The sequence below is a fragment of the Linepithema humile genome, chromosome 6 (assembly GCF_040581485.1).
Source record: "Linepithema humile isolate Giens D197 chromosome 6, Lhum_UNIL_v1.0, whole genome shotgun sequence".
NCBI lineage: Eukaryota > Metazoa > Arthropoda > Insecta > Hymenoptera > Formicidae > Linepithema > Linepithema humile.
In genome coordinates, this window is record NC_090133.1 from 11,990,061 (window position 1) to 12,004,825 (window position 14,765).

Genomic DNA, 14,765 nt, shown 5'->3' on the forward strand with positions numbered 1-14,765 from the left:
AGTAGTGCTACGTGGCTGCTCTTGGCGAGCACGATCGGGTGCCTTTCGGCAAAGTTAGCGATGAGTGCTCCAAGCGTCCGCCGACTCGAATTAGTCCACCTTGACACAAGAAAGGTCGTAGCGCCGAAAGGGGTGATCGGCGTGAGACTTGCCCTCCTCGATTGAGAGCGTGACCCTCCTCAGCAAAGTCCTGTTGCTGAGCGAGGCGTAGTAATCGTAACCGACAGCATTCCAGCTCATCGACAGTAAGATTGATCGTTGGTGGCCGCACTGCTAGGCGCAGGAACCTAAGACAGAAGGCCAAGACACGGATTAATTTGGAAAACGAAGAGAATCGCACTAGTAAGTCGTTTTCAAGTGCGACGGTATCTGTGGTAGTTGCGTGTGAGCGACGTTCTTCAGCCACGTCTTGGTCACTAAGATAGTCTGCTGGCCAGCTGTCGTATGGGGATTCCAGCCAGGTTGGACCACGCCACCACTGTCGCTGGTTATATAACTCCATCGGCGAGATGCCACGAGTGGCCAAGTCCGCTGGATTGTCAGAAGTGGGCACGTAATGCCACTGATCGGCCGGGAGCAACTCCTGGATAGCCGCTACTCGGTTGGCTACGAAGGGGGTCCATCGAGATGGGTGGTCCCTTAACCATGCCAGAACTACTCTAGCGTCAGTCCAGGCGTGTAAACTGCAGTTTTCCAAGCGCAATCCTTTGACTGTACGATGCAGTAGCCGTGCCGCCAGTAAAGCTCCACAAAGCTCGAGCCTTGGTATCGATACCGGCTTAATCGGTGCAACCCTGGTTTTGGCGACCAAAAGCGACGTTTGTATCCCGCCGGTGATGCTGAGACCACGTAAATAAACGGCGGCTGCATAGGCCCTCTCAGACGCATCTGAAAATGCGTGTAACTCCGTTTGCCCTAGAACACCAGTCCAACGTGGTATTCGCAAGTGATTCAGATCCGGAAGGGACGTAGCGAGCTGCGTCCAGCGTGCTCGCAAACCTGGTGGCAGGGTCTGATCCCAGTTGAGCGCCGCCATCCAGAGATCTTGAATGAAGATTTTGGACGCGACTATCACAGGAGCCGCCCAGCCGGCTGGATCGAACAGCTTGGCGACTTGAGAGAGAACGGAGCGTTTAGTTGGCTCTTTCTCCATTTCCAATGTTGGAACCGCCCTTAGGCTAAGAGTGTCTTCGGCTGGAGTCCAAATTACGCCTAAGGCCCCCACACTTTGGTTGACCGTGAACAGCCGCTCCGTCTGATCGCCGTCCGGGCATAGAGCAGAGTGCGTACCGGCCCACTTGCTCAACCGGAACCCGCCGGCCAGGAGCAAAGATTCCAATTGACCCTTGCGCTCGAGAGCCGCCTGGAGAGTGTTGGCGCCGGCAAATATGTCGTCGACATACGTATGGTGGCGTAATATTTCTGCACCTTCCGGAAAGCGGTGCTCTTCATCCTCGGCTAGCTGCAGAAGGGTTCGAATTGCCAGATACGGGGCCGGCGCCGTACCGTAGGTGACGGTGACGAGCCGAAAATCTTGAATCTCGGCCGCAGGGTCCGCCCGCCATAATATCCTCTGAAGGTCAGCGTCCTCCCGGTGGATCCGGATCTGCCGAAACATTTTGACGATGTCCGTTGTGAAGGCAAAGCGATGCAATCGCCATCGAGTCAGAACCAGCCAGAGGTCCGCCTGTAGCTTCGGGCCGGGTAAGAGGAGATCGTTCAGCGACATCCCGGAAGGTGTTCGGAAAGACGCGTTGAAGACCACTCGTATCTTCCCATTCGGATCCGAAGACTTGACCACTGCGTGATGCGGTAGATAGTACGGACAGCCAGCCTCCTTATCAGGTCCGTTAAGCGGTTCCATGTGACCTAGGACATGATAAGCATTCATGAACTCTGAGTATGCCTGTCCGAGCGACGGGTTACGCCTCAATCGGTTTTCGTTCGCCAGGAGCAGCCGCAATGCCCCGCGACGGGAGTTCCCAAGTCCCGCCGGCGGATTGCGTCTACGCGGTAGGCGTACAATATATCGACCTTCAGAGTCGCGAGCGTAGGTTTTCTTGAAGAGATCCTCACAGAAGGCCTCGTCCGGAGTGAGGATCCTGTTTGTGGAAAACTCTTCGAGCTCTCAGAACCGCTGAAGGTCTTGATGGAGGTCAGGCTCCACTGTTGTGTGAAGGCTGGCGATGTTACACTGCGTTGAGTTGTCTGTCGCCGAGAGCGAGCCCATCAACACCCAGCCGAAGATGGTTGAATGAGCGGCGGGTTCTCCCGGTGATCCTCGTTTGACTCCACCTTCGATCAACATCCCATAAATGTCTGCTCCCAGCACAGCGTCGACTTCCGCCGGCTTGTCGTAGCTCGGATCTGCCAACTGGATGCCGCTTAGATGCGGCCAGTCACCCATGCGAACCTGTCGGCCAGGAGTAAACGGTGTTAGTTTGGACATAACTAGAGCGTTGGGCAAGGCTATGCGTAGGGACGAGGAATGCCTGCTGCCGATCATGAGAGAAACGGCATTAGAAACTCGACCAGTGGTTACACCTTGCAGGCCAGAGACTGTCACGTTCACCTTGCGTCGTCGCAACCGCAGTTGCTGTGCGACGCGTTCCGAGACGAACGATGCCTCTGAACCGGAGTCCAAGAGAGCGCGCGCAGTCATTATTCTGCCGGAATCCGAAATTAAGTTAATTAGGGCGGTCGCGAGCAGCACCGTGCCGCTGGTGGCACTCGACAACGCGGCGACCTTTGTCGGTTTCGCGGAAACGTCTGATTGCTCCGGCGTCAGTGCCTCTTTGTTGGAGTCCTGAATTGAAGGCTGCAGGGGCGCCGCGTCCGCTGATCCGAGGTGCAGCATCGTGTGGTGCTTCTCGCCGCAGTGTCGGCAGCAGTTGATCGAGGGGCAGGCGGCCGCCGGATGACCTTGTCCGAGGCAATTGAAGCAGACTTTTGTTTTCCGCACCTGTTCCCTGCGCTGCTCCGCAGAAAGAGTCTTAAATTTGCTGCATGATCGCAGCGGATGACGAACCTTGCAAAGGACGCACTGAGGTCCTTCGCTTGTGCTCGTAAAGTGAGATGAGACATCATCTCTCCGGGCGTTTCGCCTGGCCTTGTTGCCACACGCAGATTGGACAAGCCGAGGATTGGCGGCGTCCAATGCGCGGGCACGAGTCAGGAGAAAGCCCTTCAGATCTTCAAAAGACGGGAACTCGCGACTTGACTCCTGTGAGGATTCCCACAGGAGACGCGAGGACGAGTCTAATTTTTCCACCAGGATGTGAACAAACCAGTCGCCCCAATGCTCCACAGGGCGGCCCAATGCCCGGAAGGAGCGTGCTGCCTGGGTGACCGTGCTGAGAATTCGGTTGATTTCCGAGGCTGATGTCTTAGTGATCGGCGCGCAAGAAAGTAGCGCTCGCATGTGGTACGCCAAGAGCACCCTTCGGTTGTCGTATCTTGTTATCAGCTCGTCCCATGCCGACGCATAGCTCTGCGAAGTCATGTCTAGACTTGAAATGACTGCTGCCGCCTCGCCAGTGAGACTAGCCTTGAGGTACTGCAACTTCTGAATGGGCGCAAGTCCCTCCACGTCGTGCACCAAGGATTTAAACAGATCTCGAAAACCTTCCCAGGCTAGCTGGTCCCCGTTAAACGTGGGCAGATTGATTTTTGGAAGCTGTACTTGCCGGAGCACAGCGCCAGCCTCGGATTCTTTTGTGGTCGGGGCGGCCGTTTTTGTGGTCTGAAGGTAGGCGCAGATTCTAGCCTTGGCAGTGACGTAATGTTCCTCTGTTGAGGCGTATACATCCTGCTTCATATAGTCCGTTAACTCCACTCTCTCCGTAATCAACAGTGCATCGTGTGAGTCGAAAAACTTCGTCCAGTACGACTCCAGCAACTCTAGTCGGGTGGTAAGGTAGGCACGAGTCATCTTGTCCTTTCCGGCTTTGACGAGGTTGTCCCAAAAACGTTCGATGTAACCGGCGGTAGCTAATTGTTTTTTAATTGCCGCATCCATGTCGCAGCACAAGGTACCGACTACCGTACTTTATAATGAAAGAGAAATGTTCGTGTACGCGCGAACAGCTGAGCGCCGAGCTCGTAGGCGCGGAGCACGCGGAGCGCGGAGCGGCGAGCTCGCAGGCGCGGGGCACGCAGAGCGCGGAGCGCCGAGCTCGTAGGCGCGGAGCACGCGGGGCTCGGACGGCGTGTTCGTAGGCGCGGAGCACGCGGAGCGCGGGGCGGCGAGCTCGTAGGCGCGGAGCACGCGGAACGCGGTGCGGCGAGCTCGTAGGCGCGGAGCACGCGGGGCTCGGAGCGGCGTGCTCGTAGGCGCGGAGCACGCGGGGCTCGGAGCGGCGTGCTCGTAGGCGCGGAGCACGCGGGGCTCGGAGCGGCGTGCTCGTAGGCGCGGCACTCGCGGGGAACGGCACTGATCTCGCCAAGACGCGGTTTCCTCGTACCGCGTGCGCGGATGATGCAATGCCCGAGCAGCACGTGGCCCCTTTGCGCGGATGATCCGCGGAGATTAAGTGGTTGCGTGCGCGCACAATTCACCTTAGGTCCACCAAAAAAAATGAGTCTTACTTACCGGAGAAATCCTTATTTTACTCAGAGAAGGTCTTACGATGCCGATCCGATAGTGGCTACGATCCGGCTCGAAGGACCAGAATGTTCGTTGGTGGCTCGCCGTGCGGTAGAATGGCCGGTTGGAGCCAGCGCAACTGTAGTTTTCGGATGTACCAGATCGGATGGCGCGAAAGAGGAGCAACTTTTGTTTTTTTTTTTGTTTCACAGCACTTTATTTGTTATCGTTCGATACAATTCTCAACCCCTGAACACGGCGGTGCGAATTGTTATAACCATAAATTTTACCCGGGGTGCCGAGCCGAGCCGGGCACAAAAAATACGCGTTTCGCAGAACGCGGAGCGCACGCGGCCTTTTTCGTGAAACGATTCCGCAAGACTGCCGGTAGGCCGCGCTTAGGAATGCAAAAGCTCTCCCCCGGCCCCGAGCTACTCGATCCACCCAGAGCGGGAAAAAAGCTCAGCACCAGCGCGACCGGGACAACAACTCTGTTTGGACAGAGAGCAAAAATCGGAGCTGACGTGTCGCTCCGATCTCGCGACTCGCCAGCGTAGGCTCGCAAGACGCGCAAAAGCGTCAACAATATTAAATAATATATATATATATATGCTTTTGCATAAAATAAAAGTATTCACAAACAACAAAACCAAAGATAAAAAATTTACATTTACCGGTATTGCTATTGTCGACAACATCGTTTGTATCATCTTCCGGCTCGTTGTTTTCGAAATTATTGTTGTTTTTGCCATTTTGTTCTTTTGCAACAAGATTCGTTAAAAATGCTGCATCTATAAAAAAAAATTAACCCAATAATTAACCTAAACATTAATAAATTCTTAATAATAACATAATATTAATTTTTTACCTTGTATTGCTTTCTCCTTATCTGTTTTGTTTAACAATAAAGTTATTATTTCATTTGTTTCTTCTATTATTACAGGAAACTCGTGTAATTCTTCTTGCTGATCCATTCTTTCTCTTCTCAAAGCCAAATATCTCTTCTCAAAATGTCTCTTCTTTTCGTTCCGATTTAACCAATGCGCGCATAGAATGCATGAACGCATCAAGCGCATCAACTGCCTCAAGTCGAAATAGAAGCAGTCAATGCGCTGAAAGAAATGGGAAACTAGGGAATTTTCAGCGCTATTAAAGCGCTTCTAATGCGCGCATTGGTTAAATCGGACCGACTTTCTATGCACTGTATGCGCTTCATGCTGTGACGTGACGCTTTTCGAGCGCCGTCACAAGGGCGATAGCCCGGCCGAGGGAGCAAAGAGTCCTGGAGTTGCTCCTCGCGTTGAGAGAGCAATCCGCGAGACTCCATCATTTTCGTGCGTTGTTGTATATGTCGTTCCCGTTTTGTATTTTTATTATCATTTAAGTTGTAAGACGAGACCCCGTGCGGGCGGCGTTGCGTATTTTGTGCCTCAGGGTGAAGATTCAGCATCGCCATAGAGACCGGACGCCGGGGGATCATCAACGGATGTCACGCGTTAGTGACCCCACAGCAAAAAGTCAGGTACCGCGATCCCGTCGCCTCCGTCATCTCAGCCCTATCGACTAACTCCGCTTTGGTTTTAGCCACACACTTGCAAAGAAACGCAGCAGCGGACCTCGCCCGGCTGCAGACGGCACCGAGGACTCCGAAGATGCTGCACCCGGAAGGACCGGAGTATGGCCCGGCCAGCCTAACCAGTCTCTTCCGGGAACATCGACTCATCAACACAATACCGACCGGATGATTTGAGGAAGCCACAGAAAGCCCCCCCCCCCCGGGAGGGGGCGCCCTAAATGAACTGTGGGCGGTTTTCAGGGGCCTTCCTTTTTGGAAAATCGGCAGGATGCGCAAGAAGGCGACGCGGAATTAGAAGGACCAACGTGCAGAACCGAGAAGAGTCACTGTTCGGTGTGCCGCAAGAGTGCGAGGACCAACGCCAGGATTCAGCCCAACGACGCCGAAGACGCCGACTCGATGTAAGCCGCCTCTCGGGTAGCCGTAGAGTTGCGTCCGGTTATGGCTGGTAGCGTAAGTCTAAAGTTCTGTGTTTAGTGTCTCTCACACGACTAATCGCGATTTCGATACCGTGAGCGCGTTTTGGCGCTTAGTTACCGCATGTCCAGCCGGCTCCGGATATCGCGTAAAAGTCTCTTTGTCTTGCGTGAATCAAGCACCAACAGTCTCTTTCTCTTTGCCGTTTCGATTGCCGTTCCGTTTTGTTACCGTACCGTCTTTCCGTTACCGTCCCTTTTTTTGGAGATACCGACTATTTGCTACCGTCTTTCTTACGATATCGTTTTATTACCGTTTTTGTCGCGTTATCACAGTACCGGAAGTACCGTGGGTAAATGTCCGCGGACGGATTTTGCTCGGGAACGTTCTCCGCGAGACCGTTGTTACCGCCAAGTTAGCGTCTCGGCGAGAAACGTGAAAGCTCGCGAAAATAGCCGTTCCGCGACATCTCATTTCTGGCCGTTAGGCTACCATCGTTCAAAGCATATTTATTTGGCCTTCACCGGCTGCGTCGGATGGTCGTAATACAAGTCATTTGTTTTGCTGAATATCGTCGGATCAGCTGCGAATTATCGTGATCGCGTTTCCGAAATTTCATGTAGTTATCGAAATTTGTTCTTGTTACCGATTTATTGGGCGAATTGCCTTACTGCTGCCGTATTAAACTATTTCCGCCGTATCGACTTCGGCCGAACGATCTACTCATCTTTAACCCTTGTAACCAAATCGTTGAAATACATTATTGTTAAATCTTAATTATTGAGTTGTCCTTGTGTTCGCCTCTCACTCCAGATATCTAACGTCAAATAAAAGAACTGCGCCTTTCTGCCATATACTGAACGGGGAGCGGCCGAGCATTTTAGAGAACTGTTGAAGTTACACCGAGTAGTTACCGATACCGCGGTGCGATTACTCGCATTTGGCGCCCATTTCCGATTACCGATATCGCGTGAGTTACCTTGCTCCCGAATTTTGCGGAGTACCGCGAGTTACCGAATCGTGCAGTTATTGCCGATTTCGCGAGTTACCTTGCTCCCGACGAGCGTGGAGTACCGCAAGTTATCAAATCGAGCATCTATTTCCGATACCGCGAGTTACCGAATCGAGCATTTATTGCCGATACCGCAAGTTACCGAGTCGTGCATTTACTGCCGACGCCACGTAAGTTACCTAACTCCCGAAGATCGTAGAGTACCGCAGTTGCCGATTTCCATTGGGCGTGCTCCCTCGGATCTGGCGTGATTCCGAGGCTAGTTCACGTCGCAATGCGTAACTCGGAACGCACCCAATATCATTAACACCTGCAGCATATAGATTAAGAAGACTTTTCTGTTTCTTAGGACAATGTGTATATAAGTTGTCTATCGACATGAGAGATAAGTGCTTTTCATTAATCTCCATGTCTAAGGGTGCAGTCCCATTGAGCACGAATCGGAATGACAGATCGGATTTCTCATCAGAATTCTAGTGAATTTTTCATCCTGCTATTTTTTCCGATCGGAACGCGTATTTCTGTCTGTTTAGAACATCCGGAACTGTCCGGAACGATCGGTCGTTTGCATTTCCACAATCAAATTGTCACTTGCACCTTGTAAACGCCTCATTTCTTGTGTAAATATATGCTGTATCCAATATTTTCGCAGCATTCTGATATTTTCTTGCTTTTGTAATAAAATAATATAACTTAAATACAACTTTCGCACTCTCTCAAATACCGATACAGCATACCAAGTTGGCAATTTTTTTGCTGTTTGTGTCAGTATTTTTAATATGACTAATAAAACTCTTTTTTTATCCATTTCTATGAATTTTTAGTCGCATTGAGGTTAAAATTGTCTAATATAAAACTGTCTGTTACAAAATATAGTTTACGTTTCTTCACACATGTGTCCGTTCCGTTCCGTAAAAAATTTCTCTACCAGTCTCATGTAGCAAAAACGGAACGGAAATCTAATTACAAAATATATTTCATTCTAATAATTCAGTATTTTTAAGTACTCATAGCAATGTAATTTGCAAGAAAATTGCAGAAATTACGTATATAATTGCTTCAACCACATTTAAATAACAAAATATTAACGTAATTAAGTACATTTACTTGCGATCGAGGCGACATTCCGTTCCGTTTTTGCTACATGGGACCTTTGACTATAGAAATATGGACTGCTCCCATACAGCACAGAACATTGCAATTGCATTGCAGCAATGTTACAATCTTGCAAGTTGCAATGTAATATTGTTGAGACATTATTGCAACCTGTAATTGTAATATTTTATGAGAATATGACAGCAACATTCCAATAACATTGCAATAGCATTCGGTAATTGCTAGTTCGTTCGTTTACCGCTATGTGACGCGCGTTGCAAAATCTATCTCGTATTTAAGTTTTAGTCATGATGATTATATGAAACTTACAAAGAGTGGCTAGTAAGATTAAAAACATAGTAATTATTTTTATCAGTTTAATTTTTTTGATACGATCTCGACACAGGGAATTCAGATATTGAACTGATTGTTCAAAAATTGGACAGATAAATGTCCGAATAAATAAAAATATATGCAACATTAGTCTAAGATTGCAATAACAATGCATTATTGCAAATTCATTACATTGCAATATCACTGTAATATTTCGTTACAATCTTCCTAAAAGCGGACATTTTAACGTTGCTGCAATCCCACAGCAATGATGCAACAACATTTTGCAGTGAATTTGCAATATTGCAACATTGCGATGAAAGATTAATGCAATGTGTATGCAATCTTTGTGTGCTGTATGGGCTAGTAGCAGAGAGAAGACTGAGAGTGGACATGCCTGCATTTTTCGTGTTTCTGTGGGCTAGCGCCATGTGGGCTAGCGCTAGTGCTATGTGCACAAAACGTGCACATTGAACTACGTAGCCAATATCCACAAATCCCGTAGGTAATGTCCACGATCTTTTGGGTCTCTTCCGTGCTATGTCCACGACTTTTTGGTTCCGATATGTGCTATATCTACAAAGTGTCGGTAATGCATACTTGTAAAACATGATTATGTATATCAATCAGATTTGAAATATAAATACACACGTATTGTAAATACATGTATTGTAGCATTTATTTTTGCATTTACAGTTTATTTAGCAAAAGATCAGTTATTTTCAATAACCTATGTAATTTGAAAATGTACATTTAAATTATTTTAATAAATTACTTCTATAATTTTGTGTGTGTGTGTGTGTGTGTGTGTGTGTGTGTGTGTGTGTGTGTGTGTGTGTGTGTGTGTGCGTGCGCGTGTGTAAATAAAATGTTGCATTTTTGTCAATATTTAAAAAGATGATAAACTTTTATAGATATTTCATACAATAATGACCAATAACTTATTTTGAATAGTAAAAGCCAGGGTTGGGCGTTTACACGTAAACTATAATAGATGCAAAAATACTCGCATATTAAACACGAATGCAAGCTAAACAGTAAAAACAATCTTTTCATCTATAATTTGAAAAGACTATAGTTATGAACCGTCGCAAGAAAGTGTGCAAATTGTAATCTTGAATTTTAGAGTACAATTTACGAAAAATTACGACATAATGTAAAATGAACAAAAATATACATTTTTAATTAACAATCTAACACATATAAAGGAAAGGCTCAAATGATAGCTATCACATAATATAATAGAAGGGCATTGAGATCCGTCGCGGGATGTTAGTGCGGAATTTTAATTTTTCTTAAAGAAATTAATTTATTAGTCTACGTGAGACAGTTAACTTTGTACACCGATTTCTGGTTCGAGATACTTAAAGTGTATGAAAATTTTAGTACATTGTTCTCACATATGGAGAATCAGTATGTACTGATAGGAATTATTAGAAAGAAAGGAAGAGAGAAAAAATATCAGGGCGCGAGTGGCTAAGCCGGGAAGCTTTCCTGGCTTAGCCACTCGCGCCCTGATATTTTTTCTCTTTTCCTTTCTTTCTAATAATTCCTATCAGTACATACTTAATCAATAGACCATGTTATTTCATAATCGGGATATGATGCTATTATTTTTCCATCGCAATACAAATATTTATGTTTTCTTAACAAGCTTGCCAATCTTTTTATCAAATGTGGAAAATCAAATGATGCGTAATATTTTTTTTCATTATGTATAAAATATGTCTTATCTGAGTGCACACCAAGTTGAGCATAAGCGCTTTGATTAGATGGACCTTGATCGCACGTTATAAGTCGTACATCAGCACCCGTTTTGCTCAATCTATCTAAGCATTCTTTCATTAAAATCACTATTTCTTCCGCTTTCATACATTTTCCTGGGAGAAAATATGCTAGCGGTTGACGCCATGGATGAAGCGCATTTATACTATCCACACAAAATACAAATACGCATTTTGTCCTTTCACTTTTCCTTCCTAAAGGCCCAAGATCAACGAGTCCTTCTATTTGATCCAGACTAAATGAGTATTCTTCATATGATTTCATATACATTTTATCCCATTTTAAAGCACAAACTCTTTGTTCTACAGGCAACTTTGAAATTTTTTCCTGCAATTTGCGGAATATAACATCACAAAATCCTGGCATTATATTAAATTTTTCGTGCCATCTTCTAATAGTTCGTTCTGCAGGAAAATTGCAACCTGCCTTTCGTAAACGACGCAATGCAGATGCCGAATAATAAAAAAGCTGTTTCAAAAAAGTTTTTTCTTCCTCTGTATATGCCGCATGTGGAGTATGGAGTTGTTAATTAATCATTGCTTTTGCAACGGGATGCGGATTTTGTTCATTAATTAAATTTTGTATTTTCTTTTTGTTATTTTTTTTATTTATTTTTTTCTTAGGTACTTGGCGACGTTGTAAACGCAATTTTAAACGCTTTATAGTCTGCCGCAAACGAATATTTTCACGTTTTAAACTTTTAATTATCTTTTCTGGATTATATTCTTTTTCACAATTTTGTCATTAACAGATCACACTTATCAATGTTTTCATATCTTACAGGTTCTAAATGCATTCATTCTGTAATATCTTCCTCTTCTAATGATTTGTCAAAATTTAATTTTGCTGGAAAATAAGTTTGTTTGAATCGATCTAATAATTGCTTATTTATTTTATCATTATGATCGATATTAAATGATGTTCCTGCAATTGCGTTATTACATGTATTTTCTACTTCTTCCATTTCTTTTATTTGGTTTTGTTCTTTTTTTGCTCTTTGCATCTCTCCTATTTCAATAGCTGCCTCAGATTTTTCTTCTAAATTTATCAAATTATTAAATCGAATTGGCACAGCATCGCGTTTTAATGTTTTCTTGCCTTCTCCCTTAAATGAGTTAGCATTAAATGATCTGCACACAGACCAGCACGACGAAATGAATTGACAGTCCATTTTTCTAATTTAATATTCCCTAAAATAAAGTAATGAAAAACGATTGACAAATAGTAAATATTTTGAAAGTACTTTCAAAACATAATTATTTTATCTTCAAATAATAAATGAGATAATAATTGAGGGCGCGGATCAAAGAACTCGCTCTGCGCTCAAATCGTGTAAAAGTATTGTCTAAACGTCTCAGAGCATGAAAATTTTGAAAGTCGCAAAATCAATTTTTTTTAATACAGACTCGTAGAGAACGACGAGACGGAACTTTTTTTTTGCAGTTTTTTTGTTCGATGCTTATTTTTAATAATAAAAATAAAAAACTGAAAAATTTTTATCCCCAAATTCAATAAGATTTTAAGATATAAATCGTCGTAATTTGGTCAAATTTTATTGAAATTGTTTGAAATTTGGTATACGCATGCAGTATAGTCTAGCGATGCCTACAAAACAATAAAGAAGCTGAAAATCGCCTATTGTTTAATAATAATTAATTGCAAATTGCAATCGATAACCATGTTTTTTTAGTTTCGCCGACAAAAAGTATTGAGGGAACTTGAAATTTGGAACAACTTCCAGTGATACATTTGTTCCTCACCACTGAAGGAAGATTTCTGGAAATTTTCAGATCGATTCATTGAAAATTTGCGGAAATATGCATTTTATAAGAAAACATGCGACGCCAGCAATGATAGCTTCGTGAGCGCTGAGCACCATCAGGCAGCGTACTCGTCGTTCGGTTTTCCAGGACTCGATTTTATAATAATTTTTTACAACTTTAACTATTGTTATTTGTTAAATTACTATCGTCCTAAAAACCGCGTCTCTGGAGTGTATGTAAAATATTTCGAAATAATAATAATAAAAGTATTTCAAGAGACACGGTAGTGTCTCGCGCCAAGTTCACGCGCAGCGCAAGACCGACCGTGTATCTTTACGCGAGCACATGAGCTGATAGGAGTCGAGATTTTCATATCTCAATAATGCGTGGACCGATCGAATTTATAATAGGCTCAATCGATAGAGCACATGTAATTTACATAATAAAAGTATCTTTACTTTTTTTGTACATGCTTTCTAAAAAAATATATTAATTGCCAAAGTTTACCAAAGTCGAAATATGCCGAAATCTATGTAAGTCTTGGTCGTCGTCGTCGTCGTCGTCTGTTCGTCATCCTTCTCTAATATATAAGTTTGTCCTTTGCCAACTAGAAGCATCAAAATGCGACATGGTTGTCCTTTTCTACAGCCCGCGAAATGTCGATTCCCGCATAAGAGCGTCTTTTTTCTTTCCTTTCTTTTTCTAAAAGATGTCTGTCCTTTTCCAACATGGCGGCGCTCAGACCTGTCAGCTCGCAGCTTTGATGAAACTAATCACATTGATATAATTAATATCGGTCGTAAAATGTATACATAACGTGTTGTGGAGACGAATAGAAATAATGTATATCAAAAATAATACTATTCTTTATAAAATAAATTTTTCTCGGTCTTAAAGTGCAGAAGTGTAGCAAGCATGCTGACAACACTCTTATAATGTTTTAGTATATCTATGGTTAGTGGAATTAGTGCAATTAGTGGAATGCACATTGGTGCAGGTATGTAATGTTTGTATCCTGATATCCTGACATTTTATAATAAAACGTTATTAAAAATATTATAAAATAAGATATATAAACATATAATTTAATGAATGCGTTCAGCAGAAAGAAACAACAAATTTGCAGTGTGGTATATCATGCTGATAAATATGCAGTAAAGTAACATCAAGAGACACGGTAGTGTCTCGCGCGAAGTTCACGCGCAGCGCAAGACCGACCATGTATCTTTACGCGAGCACATGAGCTGATAGGAGTCGAGATTTTCATATCTCAATAATGCGTGGACCGATCGAATTTATAATAGGCTCAATCGATAGAGCACATGCGATTTACATAATAAAAGTATCTTTACTTTTTTTGTATATGCTTTCTAAAAAAATATATTAATTGCCAAAGTTCGCCAAAGTCGAAATATGCCGAAATTTATGTAAGCCTTGGTCGTCGTCGTGGTCGTCGTCTGTTCGTCATCCTTCTCTAATATATAAGTTTGTCCTTTGTCAACTAGAAGCATCAAAATGCGACATGGTTGTCCTTTTCTACATCCCGTGAAATGTCGATTCCCGCATAAGAGCGTCTTTTTTCTTTCCTTTCTATTTCAAAAAGATGTCTGTCCTTTTCCAACATGGCGGCGCTCAGACCTGTCAGCTCGCAGCTTTGATGATACTAATCACATTGATATAATTAATATCGGTCGTAAAATGTATATGTAACGTGTTGTGGAAACGAATAGAGATAGTGTATATCAAAATAATAGTATTCTTTATAAAAAAAATTTTTCTTGTCTTGAAGTGCAGAAGTGTAGCAACACACATGCTGACAACACTCTTAAAGGGAACGTTCACAAGTGTCCCCTCCCGATTTGATTCTCCTTGAAATATGTTGTAAAACATACAATTTGAGAAGACACATATTTTTTTATAGCGGTCCTAACTCAAATTTAAGGGGTGAAACACCCTTTTGAAAAAAACGAGTTTTTTCTTTGTGTGTAACTATCGCCAAAACTGTAAGAGATATAAAAAAATGTTTCAAGTAGAAGTTGTATGACTTGTAATGGGCTTTATAACTGTGTAGTTAAATTTTCAAAAAATGTAATTTTTTTTAGTTTACCCCCACCCCTTGGTATTATATTTTTGAATTTCAAAATTTTTGTAATGACAAAAGTTGTAGCATTTTTTACGCTGAATTCAACCATATATGAT

At 44.0% G+C, this 14,765-nt stretch overlaps 2 protein-coding genes across 2 annotated transcripts; both read right to left on the reverse strand.

The window, feature by feature from the left end:
• Positions 1 to 7: 7 nt before the first annotated feature.
• On the reverse strand, positions 8 to 1,891 carry LOC137000696 (uncharacterized). The gene has a single exon (XM_067358036.1). It carries the CDS (start codon positions 1,889 to 1,891, stop codon positions 8 to 10), a length of 1,884 nt encoding a protein of 627 aa, XP_067214137.1.
• Positions 1,892 to 2,128: 237 nt separating this feature from the next.
• LOC137000697 (uncharacterized) lies at positions 2,129 to 4,018 on the reverse strand. The gene has a single exon (XM_067358037.1). It carries the CDS (start codon positions 4,016 to 4,018, stop codon positions 2,129 to 2,131), a length of 1,890 nt encoding a protein of 629 aa, XP_067214138.1.
• Between the last annotated feature and the right edge of the window lie 10,747 nt (positions 4,019 to 14,765).